Source organism: Eubalaena glacialis, chromosome 13 (genome assembly GCF_028564815.1).
Source record: "Eubalaena glacialis isolate mEubGla1 chromosome 13, mEubGla1.1.hap2.+ XY, whole genome shotgun sequence".
NCBI classification, from domain to species: Eukaryota; Metazoa; Chordata; class Mammalia; order Artiodactyla; family Balaenidae; genus Eubalaena; species Eubalaena glacialis.
Window position 1 is genome coordinate 56,513,445 of NC_083728.1, and position 15,955 is coordinate 56,529,399.

A 15,955-nucleotide genomic window follows, 5' to 3' on the forward strand; every position below is an offset into this window, starting at 1 on the left:
TGCCTTGGCTGTGCCCCGTGTGGTCAGCAGTGAGCAACGAGGGGGGGCCTCGACGGTTCTTGGCTGACCCCTCCCCCAGGTGGTGACTGGGGGTGCCCCAGGCAGGAGACCCCTGGCCCCCCATGGCTGAAACATGGGGTCCACAGGCAAAGCCCACCTGTCCAGGTACACTCTCTGAGTAGAAAGCTAACATGCTCTTTATTTGAGGGGGAGACGGGTCCCTGCGCCCACCGGGGTGCCCGCCCGGTCACTGGTAGCCGGCCAGCTGGAGGACGGTGGGGTAGCGGGTGCGGTGGGCCATGCACTTCTGGCGGTCGATGAAGAGGCTGTTCGTCTTGACAGCGATGTCCTTCTCCAGGCTCATGCGCGTGTCCTCCAGGTTGCGCAGGGACTGCTCTGCTTCCAGAAGCTTCTCCCTCAGAGCCACCAGGGACAGGTTCAGCTCCTCTACCTCGCTCACCAGCCTGCGGGGGTGGGAGGGAGGGGTGAGCTGGGGCTGCCCTGGGACGCCTGGCCTTCTGGATGAGAGTGAGGCCCAAGGTCAAAGGCTGGGGGCCCTTGTTGGGGGTCCTGGTCAAGACATTTGGCCACAGAAGGGCTCCCAAAAGGCCCAGAGGGAAACCCAGCAGCCGCGCTGGGAGAGGGCCGAGCCAGGACACCACATGAACTTCTATTCCTCTATTTCTGGCATCTGGAAGTGAGATGGGTGCCCCTGGAGCCAAGTGAGGCCCCAGTTTTCTGAAGGAGTTGAGGGACAGGGAAAGAGGGATGCCCAAGGCAGGGGCACTTCTGCTTACAAGGTGACTGGAAGCTCGATAAGTTAGAAAACAGAAGATGTGACCCCACCTACACCTCAAGCCGGGGATGTGTGTCTACCATGACATTGGAGGTGTGGACAGCCACGAGCAGGATGGTAGGGGCGGCTGTGTGGCCTGGGGAGCTCTGCCTCCCAGACCCTGAGATTCCTCACCAGGGTGAAGCGGGGAGTGTGGCCGCCCCTGGCACTCGGAGCCTGGCACAGTGTCCCCCAAGGGACGCATAGCATCCAGTCATGCTGGGGCAGGATTGGGGACGTGGGAACCGTGTCTGTGTGTGTGTGTGTGTGTGTGTGTGTTGTGCCTGTGTGGGGCCCAATTTCTTGCCTCTTCACATCTGCAGGGCTGTGCGTGGGGGTGGGGGGAGGGGTTCAAGGGGGCCCCAGAGGCTGAGGAAAGCCCGGAGGCGGGTGGACAGCGCCCTATGGTGGTTGGTGACCAGGCCCAGCCCAGGACGGCCCCAGCAGTGACAGGCACCTGAACTGGACAGCATCTCGGCACAGCTCCACGTTGGGCCGGTGGGAACGCTGGTATAGGCGGGTCTGGGCCACTTTCAGAGGCGCCTCCTTGTCCCTGATGGCCTGCTTCAGCGCTGCGACATTGTGCTCCTGGTCCATGATCTCCTGCAGTGTCTGCACACAGGACAGTCCCTGTGGGTCTCCCCCACCGCACCCCAAGCCCTGTGCCACGTCAAGCAGGCGGCCCTGTCCGCTGGCTCTGGGGGAGGAGTGGAGGCAGGGAGGATGTGCACGGCCACCTCGGCCCTCCCATAGGCACCCAGAGGCCCGGGGGCGGTGCAGACAGCAAAGCTTGTGGCACAGCAGCTCTGGCCTGAGAGCCCCCAGCCCTGTGGTCACCAGCCCCCAACCCTGGTCGGGAGCTGGAGAGACAAAGGCAACAAAGGTCACCCTGAGAGCTTAGGGTCAGAGCCCTGCCAGGCCAGGGGCCAGCACCGGGGACACCCCACTAGGCAGCCAGGCCCCACCTCCTTCCACCCTCCTTGCTCCTGCTTGCAGCACCCCCTGGTCAGTCACTCCAGTGACAATGCCACCACCCCCAAATGTCACTTGGTTTCTCATCAGCTTAATGAGGGCCCAGGAAGGAGTGGGGGCCCTGCCTCAGGGGTCCCTCAGGATGGGCAGGGCCAAGGAGGGGCAGGAGCCAGGCCAGGTCGTGACAAAGGCACAGTGGCCAGTGGGGGAGGGGTGGTCTGGGTTACCCGGTCTGGGCCTGGTCTTTCTCTGTGGTTACCAGGGGATGTCCAGCCCTAGAGGCTGCCCTGGGCGAGGCCAGGTCGTGGACTGGGCGTGGCCTGGCTGCGGAGTGGGCGTGGTCTGGCGGCGGGATGGGCGTGGTGTGACGTGGGATGGGCGTGGCCGGGGCGGCCCCACCTTGCGCAGGTGGTGCTCCAGCTTGTGGCGCGCGTCCTCCAGCTCCTCACAGCGCCGCCCGAAGGCCAGGTTCACGGCGTCGCACTGCAGCCGCAGGTCCTCGGATGTGTCCTGCAGGATGCAGTCGATGAGCTTCCGCAGGTTGACTGAGGCCAGGCGTTCGCGCTCGGCGCGGTACAGGTTTTCCTGGGTGAACTTGGCCCAGGTCTCGGGCGTGGAGGCACTGCGGTCAGGGAGTGGGCGGGCACCGCGGTCGGTGAGGGCACCTGCCAATGGCTCCGGTTTGCACCAGGGCCTCCCCGCGCTCGCTGCGCCCGGTGTCCCCTGCGCCCCAGCATAAACGACCACCCCCAGTCCTAGCGCGACTCCTCGCCCCGCCCCCCGCACCACCCGGAGCGCCTCCCCGCGCGCTCCCCGGGCCTCCTGCTCCCCCAGCTCCGCCCTGCTAGCCCCGCGTCCCCAGCTCCCCACTCCGTGTCTTCCGTGCCTCCTGCGCCCCCCGGTGGTTCCCGCGCCCCAGTGTCTCCTACGTCCCTGGGCCCTGCGCCACCCCGGGGCTGTGTTGCAATCGGTGGTGGCCGAGCGCCCCCTGCCGGCCTTATGCGGAGCTGCAGTCAGCCGCCCTGCCTCAGGCGGCCCGGCACCCTGGGTCCCGCCTCCCTCGCAAACCCCAGCCCCCGTGGTGAACCGTGTGTGCCGTGCACTTGGGCCGAGGTCCCGCTCGCCTGCCCATCCCCAGGAGCAGAAGAGCTGCACAAAGGACCCCCAGCGGAGGGACTGGGAGCCCAGGCGGGATCTCTCAGGTGGGGGCGGGGTGTTTGTGCACAGCCCCCGCGGAAGACCCCACCTCTCCTCGAACTTGGCGGAGTGAGGGTAGAACTGCAAGTCGGTGCTCTGGTTGTGGTAGCGGCAGCAGGCCTCGTCGATGTTGCAGGCCTCCACTTTGTCGGACCAGTCCATCTCGCACGTTTCCTTGTGCTCGTGATTCATCCTGGGGAGAGCGGGCAGGGCCTGCGTCTCTGCGGGTGGGGACCTGGGCCCACCTGGGCGCAGGACAGGGTAAGCCCCCCCAAGCGGCAGGGTGGGCCCTGTAATACTGGCCTGGGTTCTGGATGCCCAGGCCCCTCGGCCATGCAGGAATCTGCCACCCCCACCTGCCCAGTGCCTCCACCCAGCCCCTTGGTCCTGGCTATGACTGGGGACAATCCCTCACTTCTCTGAGCCTCAGGGCCGGGTCACCCCAACTTCCTGCCCATAGCTAGCCTGAGGGGTAGGGGTACATCCCAAGGGAAGCCCTAGAGGCCACCCAGACCCACCGAATCTGGTTCACAGCCTGCATCATGGTCCTTTTCAGGAGCTCCTGAATGTTCCGGATAAGGTCTGCCTCCTGGGGAAGAAGACCCCCGTCCCTGGTGAGAGTCTGAGGACAGCCAGGCTGGTGGGGCCCACAGGCAGCCTCTCAAACCTCTAGGAGGAGCTGAGATTTGGGGTGACCCCCAGTGGAACTGGGGGCTCTGCCAGCACCTGACCTCTGCTGGTGGCCTTGGGCCCCAGCTTCTTTCCTGGGAATGGGAGATGAGCCCGGCTTTCTCGCCGGATTTATTCTGGGCTGTTTGGGGCAGTGCAGTGGGTCTTTTCTTCTGGGGGCTTCTATGGGCTGTGGGGAGGATCATCCAGAAGTGGTTCCCACTTGCTGGGCACTTAGCACCCCCTGGGCTCTGGGGCCACCCCTGCAGCCTGCCCAAGACACTGAGGGCACCAGCCTACCCACTGGCCCCTGGACAGCCTGACGACAGCCTTTGAGGACCCCGGCCACTGGGGACCAGGAGCCCCCCTGGGGCTGCCCCTTGGGGCCTTGGGCTCAGAGAGGCCTTACCCAGACAAAGGACACAAGGGGAAACCCTGTGTTTCCTCCTGCTACCCTGACAGTTTCATTTTCTGGGCAGGAAAAACTCTTTCCCCCTGATTTGAATTTTCTCCTCCATTGGGCTCTAAACCCTTGTGTTCTGACCCGTGGGTCCATCTCCCTGTCCTGGCCCCTTTGTTGTCCATGTACTACTGGGCGGGGGACCTGGCTCAGGGCAGAGGGTTCACTCCCAGAGCCTTGGGAGGTTCTTGAGTGAATGGGTGTGAGGGTGGGGTGTTGGGGGGACAGAGGAAGGGCCAGGAGGAGGTACTCAAGGTTCTGGCCTGAGCTTGGGGTTTGCAGGGGGTCACCAGGCACCTGGGCTGGCTGGCTGTCTCCCCCATATCTCATGAGTGCCTGTGGCCTGCAGCCTGTTCACAGGTGAGACTCTTCCCTGACAGCATCAGGGGCCTGGCCTGGGTGACTCCCTGATCCTTTGGGGGCTTCCCCAAGGACAGGTCCTGCCAGGTTCGGAGGGGAAAGGGCTCTTTGTGGGGTGCATGTGGCCCCCACCCCACCTTTATCCCGTCCACGCCTGCACACTGGTCTGAGGCTGGATTTCCAACACGGGCATGGGGGGCGGGGCATGGGGGGCTCTGCCTCTGGGAACTCAGGGTCAGGCTTAATTTGCATGACCCAGGGTGACCAAAGGGGCTGTTCAGCAGGTGCCAGGACCCAGGGGTGACTGAGGGACCGCACAGTGGGTGCAGGCACCACCATGACCCAACCACATCCCAACCTCAGTTAGCCGCTCCTGCGGCTCAGCTCAGGCCCTTCCTGGTTTTCGGGGGTGTGTAGAGGGGCATCAGGGCTTATGGGGAACTGGCCAGGCCCCGCCCTGCCTCAGTGGCCTCTGACTGTCTCAGCCTCAGGCAAACGTCCCAATACACATTCCAGGTATGAATGCTGCCACGGCCTGGGCCCTGCCTCACCCCAACGTGGGAGCCATAATGGGGCAGGGGGCAGAGCAGGAACCCTGGACCCGGGGCTAGGGTGAGTGGATAAGCACCAAAGGCCAGCCCCTGCCCTCAACCATGCTCAACCCCCATGCTGGGACCTGCCCCCAGGCCACAGTGCCCCCAACCCAGCATGTCCTGGCTGGGCCCACCTTGCAGGGAGCAAGGCCTTGCCCAGCACCCACTATAAGGACCAGACTGTGGGAAGGCCAGACCTGGCACCCTCCTGGGGCCAGGGGCGGCACCTCCCCCCTGGACAGTCTGAGCCCTGCCCCTGCCCCCAGCCGGGGCAGCCCCAGTCGGTTCTGGTCCCCCACCTACAAGCAGAGCCACCTTCTCTGCGCCTGGGCATGTGCTTGTGTGTCCCTGCCTGTGCTGAGGGGAGAAGGCTCCCTGTGCCTGTGTGCAGCCACGTGGTACTTGGGCACCAAGGCCTCTGCCAGCCGTGTCGTGGGGGCACACGGGTGCCCACTCTCAGCCCAGGGAAGGTCATGCTCCCTGGGGAGAGGTGGGGCGGCCCGGTCTGCAGTTCTGGGGGCTGGGAGGGACCGAACCTTCAGCAGCTCCATCTCCACGCAGTCACGCACAAGGTCGGGGTGCTGGCGGCGCTCCCGGCACTGCAGGTTGTCGGTGGCTATGGAGAAGGGCACGGCCGTGGCATCCAGGGTGCGCTCCAGCCTCTGCTTCTGGGCCAGCAGCAGGTCAGTCTCTGCGACCAGCTCTTCCACCTGGCGCTGCAGCTCCGACTTCCAGCAGTGCATGTCCTGCAGGCGCTCGCCCACCTTCTTCGTGGAGTCCTGCTGCGTGCGCTGCACCAGCGCCTCAGTCTCGGCCGCCAGCTGCTGGCTCTCGTGGTGCTGCCTCTCCGACTGGTCGAGGTCGGCGAAGGCCTGGTGGTAGCGGGCATAGCAGTTCTGGAACCACTCATCCACCAGGTACTTGGCCGTGCGGAAGCCAGCGGTGGCCAGGCCCGAGGATATGTGGGCGCCCGTATTTCGGGCCACATCATACAGCTTGCGGGGCAGCTGGCATGCTGGCACCGTTTGCGGGGTGGGCTCCTTGGTCAGAAGTATATCTGTCTGCGCCATGGTGCGCCCGGGCACGGGGTGGCGGGGGAGAGGGAGGAGGGCCTCTCAGTACGGTCAGCAGGGCAGCTCCGGCCACTCTGTCCCCAAGCAGGACATGGCTTCTGGTCTCATAGACAGGTACACACCAAGCCCTCCTGTTGCTAGGCAACAGGGATCCCCCCCCCCCCCCCCGCCCCGCAACGCGGCCCTCTTAAGGGGCCAGGCAGGCCCCAGCCCCACCTGTCCTGGCCACATCTGGCACCTGCCTGGAGGAACTGCACCTGGACCACACCCAAGGCCAGGCTCTTGTCTCCTGTGTCTTACTGGTTCCAGTGGGGCTGTCCCCCTGGGCACGCAGGTGTCTCTGATGGGGAGTTGAATTCAGCCTCCAGTGGGTACCTTGAGTCAGATGCCCAAATCTTCCCCACACTGTAGGTAGGTCCTGTCCTGGGAACAGTGTCCCCAAGGCCACCCAGAGCCTGGTGTGTGTCTCCTGGTCCGCGGGGAGGGGTGAACATCTCTAAGTTCCCCATCCTGGGCTGGGAGCCTAGGTGTCAGGGCGATCCCCAACATGGCCAGCAGAGGGCGCCATTGGCCGTGAAATACTGTGCAGCTGGCAGGGTAGCGGCTCCTGGGGTTCTCCTGAGTCAACCCAGCCGGCAACGCTGTGGCCTGGATGACCTCTGGCACCTCGCACTCTAACCCATCCCATGGACCCACCAGTGCTTGTAACAGGACATCCACACCCCACCCCCAGCACAGTCCCGTGGTCCCTGCCCCTCCACCTCTCCCACTGCTGCCCCATCCCCCACTTGGGCCACACAAGCCCCCGGAGCACCTCAGATGCACCAGCCTGGGCTTGCCCTTGGCCTGGGCCCCCATGCCCTCCTCCCAGGGCCCTGACCCTTGGCACTGGCGCCCCTCACTTGACGGATGACATTTGCACCACCTGGCACACAGTAGGTGTTTCAAAAATGTAGGCTTTGGAGACGGCAGCCCAAGACCTCCCCCAACCCAGAGCCCATCATCGGGGCTGATGGCCTGAGGAACCACCTTGAGCCTCTCTGTGCTTAGTTTCCCAGGTGGCAGTGGATACACAGGGCCTGCTGGTGGGGGGGGACCACGGGAGGGACCACTGTCCACCTTTGACTTAGAACCTGCTCTTCACACACCATCTGTGGCCAGAACAGGATGGACCTGCCCGGGGTCCAACCCAGGGAACCGGCCAGAACACGTGGGACTGGAACCGAGCTCCCTGACATTGCATGACCCTGGGGTGTGGCGGGTGGGCCGGCAGGGGGCCCTCTTCGCATGTGGGGGTCCCAGTCTAACTCTCCCTGTGACAGGACATGGTCCGCAAAGTGGGGCTCTGGACCAACCTGGCTCTGACCCTGGACAGCAGTAGATCCCACGGCCTCCGGCCTTTAGTCCAGAGGCGAGTGGCGCTCATGGGATGAAGACTTCTGGGACGACTCAGGCCCTGCGCTTTACCACGTGGCTGGACAGGAGGCCCCCCCCCCCGCACCCCGAGCCTCAGTTTCCCCATTCGGGGAGTGAAGTTACACCGGCCTCTGCATGGAGCTGCTGTGGGCGTGGCCTGAGTGGAGGCCAGGAAATGGCTGTCCTGGTGCCCGGTGCTGGGAGTGACAAGCGCCCCCCTTGGCCCCTTCCCACCCCCACACAGCACCCCCCCCGACCCAGCCTTGCAGGGTCTCTGGGGGTGAATCCCCCATTGCAGGGGCTGAGGTGAGCAAGGTCTGTGCAGGCAGGGGGGTACAGCCACGTGTCAGGATGCAGAGGCGGGTGCATTGATTTATTAAATTTGTTTCCAAATTGCATTAGCGGCGGGAAAATTGAGTATCGGGACATGCCGGGACTGCCCAGCACCCTTCTCCCCAGCAGCTTTCAGGCAGTGGCTCAGAGGCTACGGTGGGGTCAACAAAGCCCTGAGGCCCCAACGCTCCCCTCCAGACTGCTTGCACGCCCCCAGGGATGGGACACTCCCCTTCTCCCAGGGCAGCTCTGAAGGGCGCCCCCCAGCGTGCTCCTCCCTTGGGGTCGGCCCCTTTAACAAACCCTTCCCAGGCCTAGGCCTGATCCTTCTGGATAAACTGAGACAGGAGGAGGCAGATGAGAAGGGAGAGGATGGCGGGGTAATGACACCCCTTCCTGAGAGCTTGCCGGCAGGCCTGCACCAGCATCCTCGGGGGCCCGGCAGCTACTCTCCTTCTGTGCAGAGGGGACACTGAGCCACGGCCGCAGCGGCACAGCTGGGAGGCAGCAGGCAGACTTGGCACACAGGCTGCCGGCATTTGCCCCAGGACCCAGCAGGGGGAGCAGCTCAGAGAGGATGCGGCTCAGCATCTTGGGGGAAGCCCCTCGCAGGGAGGGGGCATGCCCAGGGTCCCCGATTTGGGCCCTCTGCGCCCCGTGGCTGGACCTTCTGACCCCAGTGCCCCCTTTTATGGACTCAGAGTTGGATGGGTCAGCTGAGCCCCTAGCAGCTGGGGGTGGGTTTTCAGTCAGCTGGGGGCCATGGAGGGTGCTCTGCCTCAACTGAGCCCCTGGGTCGGGACCCGAACACGGGGAGGGCAGGGCCAAGTTCACCTGGGCCACAGATGGGCCTTCCGACAGGGGATGGGGAGCAGAGCTACAGCTCCATCACGGGCGTCCCTGTGACAAGGACGATTAGGAGGGAGAGGGCCCACCTGGAGGACGGTCCAGAGGCTGCCCTGGCCCGCACCCCGAGCTCCCAGCGGGCATCCTGCAGCACAGCCCGGAGGTGGCTGCAGAGCACCGACCCCAGCTGTGCAGAAGGATAACCAGGACGCAGGGCAGCCCAGGAGACACACACCCCTGCCCCAGGCCTGGGGTCCCGTCCCCACACAGGGCCTACAGCAGGGTCACTCTGGAATGGCGCTGACCCATGCCATGTCACTGTCCCTGGGGACCCCTGTGGGCAACAGTAGTGGATGAGCCTGGTGAGAAGGGCTCCTCCTGCTGGGTCCAGCCCAGCTTGCCTCTGGCCCAAGGCCCCTGCTCACTCGCGGTCCAGCCTGGAAGTTGCCAGATGGGGAGACAGGAGCCTGTCACTTCTGCTCAGCTTCACAGCCTGCAGCTCACCCTGACAGGCCCAGGTAGCCGTGATGGGCCCAAGGTCACTCAGATGCCAGGGGCAGAGACTCAGCCATCTGGCCTCCTCAGACCACACACCCCCACCACGCCCTCCCCACTCTCCCACCTGGAATGACAGCTCAAGGAGCCTCTGGCCACCAGCAGACCACCTGCCAGGCACAGGCGAGAGGTGCCTCCTCACCTGTCTCTCCTGGGACCAGCGGAACATTTTAATAACGGGAGGATTTGGAGCGGTTCAGACAGCCCTGAGCCCTGCCTTGGCCACGGTCACAGTGGATGCTGGGGAAGCCATGGAGCAGGGAGGGGCCCCACATGCAGGAGGGGAGGATGAGCAGGCCCACTCCTCCAGGTGCAGCAGCCCAGAGTGTGGACAGGAGGCCAAGGGGGAGGGGGAGGGGGAGGGGGCTCAGGAGGGCTTCCTGGAGGAAGAGTCCCCTTGGCTGAGGCTTGAAGGGCACACAGTCCAGATGGGGGCAGGCACCCCCAAGGCTGTGGGGGGGCATGAGGGTGGTCTGACCCCCAAGGCGGCTGTGGAGCCCCTTCCCTGGGGGGTGTGAGGTCCGGCGGAGGCACTGGTGCTGCAGGATCGGACAAGCAGACAGGACTTGAGTGTGGGCAGGCAGGCAGGCGGGAGCGAGGCTGCAGCCAGAGGCCTGGCCTCCGGCCGAGGTGGGCTCCGTGCCACATCCCTCAACCAGGCAGCCGGGCGGACGAGAGGGAGTCTGACAAGCTGAGGACTCGCTTGGCTCGGCTCCCCGGCCTGGCCCTGGGTGGTGGGGGGATGGGGGGCTAAGGGCCACAAGCGCTGTCCTGCCCACGCCTCACCAGGGAGGACATCACACGCGGGATGCAGTTCATCCGCCCGGAGGTGGGCGCTGCATGTGGCAGCTGCAGGTGGCCGGGGCCTGGTCACCCAGAGGCTGCGTGGCTGGGAGCCATCATGGGATCATGCCTCTGTTTCCCCATCTGTGAAACGGGGGTTCGGGCAGTCTCTCCCTTGTGGTATGTGAGGATGGAAGGAGGCATGTGTGCAGCTCCTGGCACGGCTGTCCCCTCGTTTGGGTGGCCTCACCCCCTGGCCTTGTTCCCACCCTCAGGTCCTTCCTGGGTGAGGTCTGTGGCCGTCTGCGTGGAGAGGTAGCCACAGGTGGAAGAGAAGGCTGGGAGGGCCCAGAAACAGGTGGTCCTGGGTACCCACCCAGGGGGGGCCGGCAAGGAGCTGATGTTTGTCAAGCAGCAGGGGGCTGGGAGGTGGACACCATGCCCTCAACCTTCACCGCCGCTCGGGAACCCTGCTCTCCGGAACTAACTGCACACATGTCTGAGCTAAACAGGTTTTATTTTTATGTATGTGGAAGGTTAGTTATGTCTCTCGACCTTGGAGAACTGGCCCTCCGTAGGGGACGTCCTGTGTGCCCCCGCAGTGCATGCCCCCTCTCATCACCCAAGGGCCAGGGGCCAGCTGGTCCCAGGGTAGGTTCTGGGCTGTGTTTGTGGATTTAGCTTTCTTGCTTCTGGATTCTGCCCCCAGGTGGGTGAGGCTGGTCTAGAGGCTTATGCCGGCCTCCTGGGGGGAGGGCCCAGTGCCTGCCCACTGGTGGGAGGAGCTGGTGGGTAGGGCAGGTCAAGGGGCGTGTCTAGGGGTGGCTCTGGGCTCAGGAAGTCTTAGGCAGCCAGTCTGCTGATGGGTGGGGTTGTGTTCTCGCCCTGTTGGTGTTTGGCCTGAGGTGTCCCAGCTCCGGAGCCTACAGGCTGTTGGGTGGGGCCAGGTCTTGGTGCTAATGACCCAAGCAAGAGATCTGCCTCCAGCGAGAGTTTAACACTCCTGGACATTTCCGTCACCAGTTTTTATGACCCCAGAGAGAGCCACAGCCGCCCCCCATCTCCCCAGGAGACCCTCCAAGACCAGCAGGTAGGTCCATCCAAGGCTCCCGTGGAGTCACTGCCTGGGTCCTGGTGCAGGAGACCTTGTGTGCGCCCTCCAAGAGTGTGTGCGCCCTCCAAGAGTGTGTGCGCCCTCCAGTCCTGTGGAGCTCCTGTGATCAAGCCCCACTGGCCTTCAGAGTCAAATGCTCTGGGGGCTCCTTCTCCAGATGCCAGACCCCCAGGCTGGGGAGCCTGATGGGGAGCTTAGAACTCTCACTCCTGTGGGAGAACTTCTGCTATATAATTATTCTCCAGTCTGTGGGTCACCCACCTGGCAGGTATGGCATTTGATTATATGGTGAGTGCCCCCTCCTACTGAAACCATACAACTCACATGGGATTTGAACCCAGCCAAAACCCAGATTGGGACTTGAACCCACAGGCTGGGACTCAAACCACTGTCTTTTAATTGACACACACCTGGTCTCAGGACTTAATGAAGCTCAGGTTCTTTATGTCTCAGCACAGAAGGAATTCCGCGAGAGGCAAAGTGATAGGTAAGAAGTGGATTTATTTATAGAGATACACATTCCATAGACAGAATGTGGTCTATCTCAAAAGGCGAGAGCGGCCCCAGAGCATGGGGTCCTCTTGGAAACTGAGAGTGGCCCTGAGAGAAACACACTCCGCAGACAGTGTGGGCCATCTCATAAGGCGAGAGGCCCGGAATTATGGTGTGGTTAGCTTTTATGGGCTGGGTAGTTTCATAGGCTAATGACTGGGAGGATTATTCCAACTGGGAAGGGGTGGGGATTTCCAGGAATTGGGCCACTGCCCACTTTTTGGCCTTTGATGGTCAGCCTCAGAATTGTCCTGGCACCTGTGGGCGTGTCATTTAGCTAATGTATTACAATGAGCATATAATGAGGCTCAAGGTCTACTGGAGGTCGAATCTTCCGCCAACTTGGGCCTAATCGGTTCTAACCAGTTTATGGTCATACCCACAATGGCTATGTCATTCATAAAGGGTTGTGCCATGCCCCTTTCCCTCGTGTTTCACTGCCGTCTCATCTCGTTATGGTTTCTTCTTTGTCTTTGGATGTACAATGTCTTTTTTGGTAGGTTCCAGCCTTTTTGATCGATGGTTGTTCAGCAGTTAGTTGTGATTTTGGTGTGCTCATGAGAGGAGCTCAGGTCCTTCTACTCTGCCATCTTGTCTCCTGTTCTCCTAAACAGGTTTTTGAAGAAGCTTTAAAACTCCAGAATGGATGAGATAGCGTGTAGACCCCAACTGCAGGAGGCATGTGGATGTCTGGCTCTTGACGGAAGAGGAGGAATCACTGGGCGCAGGACAGACAGGCGTATACTTATTGAAGTGGCTTTACAGAGAAACTTCTGCCCAAGGAAGTGGAGCGGGACAGAGCTGCAGGGACATAAGGAACGAGGTGTGGATGGGTGCCCGCCAGTGAGGTGACCCGGGAGAGCCTGTCCCCATCTGTAAATTGCAGTAACGAGCCATCGCTGGAGGTAAGAACCGTGCCTGGCACAGAGCAAGCCCTGAAGGAGCGTTTGTTACTACTGTCACTGCTTCTTTATTGTGTACAACACACATAACAGAAAATTTACCATGTTTACCATTTTAAAGTGTACAAGTTGGCAGCATTTAGTACATTCACAAGGCTGTGCAAGCACCACCTTCATCCAGTTCCAGAACTTTTTTGTCACCCCAGATGGAAGCCCTGTCCCCATTAGCACTCACTCCCCGCCCCCTTCCCCCAGCCCCCAGCAACCCCCAGTCTTCGTCTGTCTCTGTGGATTTCCCTGTTCTGGATGTTTCCGGTAAATGGAATCATAGATATTTGTCCTTTGGCATCTGGCTCCTTTTGCTGCACAAGCTGTTCTCAAGGTGCATCCAGGTTTTAGCCTGTGTCAGTGCTTCACTTCTTTTCATGGCTGAGTAATACTCCACCACGTGGCTCTATCTCATGGTGTTTATCATCTTCAGCTGGTGGACCTTTGGGTTGTTTCCACCTTTCAGCTTTTGTTAACAGTGCTGCTGTGTACGTGGGCATCAGGTTTTTATTTGAACACTGCTTTCCATCCTTTGGAGTGTGTTATTGTTTTTATTACCCAGAACCAGGGGAAACGGCAGCAGTTCGAAACCCAGTGCAGGCTGGGCTGCGGAGAAACCCATACTTGTCTGTCCTGTGGGCCCGGCCAGCTGGGTCAGCTTTTCTGGGAGCAGTTTGGCAGGTGATGTCGAGAGCCACTCCTGCACCCGACACGGCAATTTCAGCCCTTGAAATCCAGTCCTAGGAAAGAATTGCAAATAAGGGGGAATCTTTAAAAAAAAGAAAAAAGTCACTTGTACCAAGCTGCACAGCAGTGAAATTTATGATCAGAACAAAGTGGAAAGAAGCAGTGTATCCAACAATTGGTCTCGTGGAGCCACAAGGAAGATTCAATTCCAAGGACACGAGTGTCTGGGATCTGGACACAGATGAGCAATGCCTGAGATGTGTCCATGAAACAGAGGGCTCTGAGACGTGGGGTGCTTTAATCATAGCATGGTACTGCAAGGCTGTGCTTCCCACAGAGAGTGAGCTCCCCATCCGTGGAGGAGTTCAAGCAGCCATGTGTCAGGTTGCAAGGGAGAAGCCTGGAACCGGAATGGGTAGGCTGTCCATGAGGCCTGGGAAAGTTCACACTGCCCACTGCAAGGATGCCAGCACAGAGCAGGCAAGGGAGCGGGAGCTGGAGTCAGCCCACAGGAGCTGGACAGAGGCCAGGCAGCTGGGAAAGGCCCTGGCCATCCCGAGGAGGAGGCGGCACAAAGGGAGGGCTTGCCCTGGTCTCCATGGGCTCCCACGAGAGATGAGCTCCTGGGGTCCTCCATCCACTGTCCAGTGGGCCTGGACTCCGTCTGCCCACCCCGCAGAATGGCAGAGGGATCGGGGACAGCTGGGGGACGCCAAGCGGCTCACAGAGTCACCATCCCCACCAGGTGTCTCCTTCCAACGCTCCCGACACGCGACACTCGGGCAGCTTGCACCCTGTCCTGTGCACGTGTGCCTTGCCCCTGGGGAGAAGGAGACCAGCCTCGGATGCAGCGCCTCGCTCCGTTGAGGGAGGCCTTGGGGCAGATGCTGCCGGAAGGAGCAGCGCCGGGCCCACTGGCTCCGTGTCTCTCCCGGGGGCTCTGGACAGCCGGTGTCCCCAGTCCTTGGGCTCTGTCCCTGTCTGTCCACTCCACCTCGTCCTCTGCAGGAGCACGTGGCCCACCGAGACCCGGGACTCCCACCCTCGGGCTCTGAGGAACATCCCTCGAGCATGCTGGCCGGTGGAATTTTGGGGGAGCCATGGGGTCCAGAGCCGCACACCCCACTCTCGCTTACGCCCGCCTGTTCCTGCTGACCCCCACTTCTGTGGCCTCCGGTGGCCCGCCCCAGCATCTGCTGGACAGTCACCCTGATTGCCGCCGGATTCCGTTTACAGATGAGGAGACCAAGGCCCAGAGAGGAGCAGTCGCTCTGGCAAGGCCGCGCAGCTGGCATCCATCTGGACTGGACAACTCTGGAACTTTCTCCCAGGGCAGGTGCTGGGGCCTCTCTGGACAGCCGGCCCCTGCCCTTCTTTTAATTCCTCAGCCTTCTGGGAATGGGCGTCTGCAGCTGCTCAAGAGCAGAGGGTCCAGGGACAGCCCCTGGGCAGCAGACTTGCCGCTGTCCATGCTCGGCTGCCGTGGGTCACTTCACTTCTGTCTCCAGAGGCAGTGTTAGGAGAAGGTTCACGGCAGGAATTTCAAGGCAGGTTTTAAATCATGTCTCTTTCCAGAAAGGTTTCCTCCTGGGGCCGCCAGGCTTCTCGCACTCTCTGACTTCAGGGCAAAGGCTGGGTTCCACCCCAGATGTCTGTTCCTCCAGGGCATGCTCCCCCTGGCACTGCTTCTCAGTGGGGGAACCTGTAGGCTCTGAGGTTAGGGGTGGGCCCAGTGCACCCACCTGGACAGCAGGGGTTTTCTTCTCCTGGCTGGAGACAGACCCCGAGTGCCCGGCATCCTCTGTTCAGCAGCAGCCTGTGGCCCCGCATCTGTGCACAGGGGGCCCCCAGCAGCCCCCTGAAGCTAGGTGAAGCCCTGGGCCCCACTGTGGTCAATGACAGGGGAGCAGAAGTGACCCGAGTCACTCATGGGCAGAGCATTAAAGAGCTGGCGCCGATTCTCCACCTGCCCTGCCCCTGCTAGGTGGCTGGTGATGTGTCCCTGAGTGAGGATGGCATGGGGCAGGCCCTGGATGGCCCACCAGGGACCTAAAATACCTTTGCTGTGGGAAGCCACCAAGATGACCAGACCTCTGTCGCTACTGCAAAACTTGGCCCAGCCAGGACCTGGGTCATCCCAGGCTTCAGCACACCCACCCTCCCCACATCCACACCTGTCCTTGGAATGCTCTCCAACCCCCTTCCTGCTAATTCACCCCTCCCCCAGGAAGTCTGCCCTGATTGCTTCCTGCAGTCTCAGAACTGGCTCGGGCCTCCTCCTTCCTCTGCCTTCAGTAGTCCAGAGACAGGGACACATCCCAGCATTCACAAACCTTTGTTGGAGTAAAAGGAACTCAGACCCAGCTAAGGAAATGCAAGAAACCAGCTTGAGGTGTACGCAAGGGAGAGGTGAGAGGCAAAGGAAGGACAAGGGGGCCAAGTGGGCAGCTCGCAACACAGAGCACTCTTGGGTTCGAGCCATCACCTGCCCGCTGGCTGAACACCACTCCCATTAAAAAGACAAATCCAATAATAATGAGCAAACCAGACAAGAACTGCC

The 15,955-nt window shown here is 61.8% G+C and overlaps 1 protein-coding gene across 1 annotated transcript; it reads right to left on the reverse strand.

Annotated features, from left to right (window-relative positions):
- Positions 1–247: 247 nt before the first annotated feature.
- TEKT4 (tektin 4) lies at positions 248–6,156 on the reverse strand. The gene is made up of 6 exons (XM_061209400.1): positions 5,623–6,156; positions 3,523–3,593; positions 3,054–3,197; positions 2,207–2,429; positions 1,293–1,447; positions 248–464 (listed from the first exon to the last, which is right to left on the reverse strand). Exons 1-6 carry the CDS (start codon positions 6,154–6,156, stop codon positions 248–250), a joined length of 1,344 nt encoding a protein of 447 aa, XP_061065383.1.
- Positions 6,157–15,955: the final 9,799 nt, after the last annotated feature.

What these genes read in the sequence shown, in the direction of transcription:
- TEKT4 (XM_061209400.1), bottom strand. Translation starts at nt 6,156, where the DNA reads ATGGCGCAGACAGATATACTTCTGACCAAGGAGCCCACCCCGCAAACG. An exon ending in CAGGCTGTGAACCAGATTCG is followed by an intron (nt 3,198 to 3,522) that starts GTGGGTCTGGGT and finishes CGCTCTCCCCAG; the next exon opens with GATGAATCACGAGCACAAGG. An exon ending in TCCGCCAAGTTCGAGGAGAG is followed by an intron (nt 2,430 to 3,053) that starts GTGGGGTCTTCC and finishes CCCTGACCGCAG; the next exon opens with TGCCTCCACGCCCGAGACCT.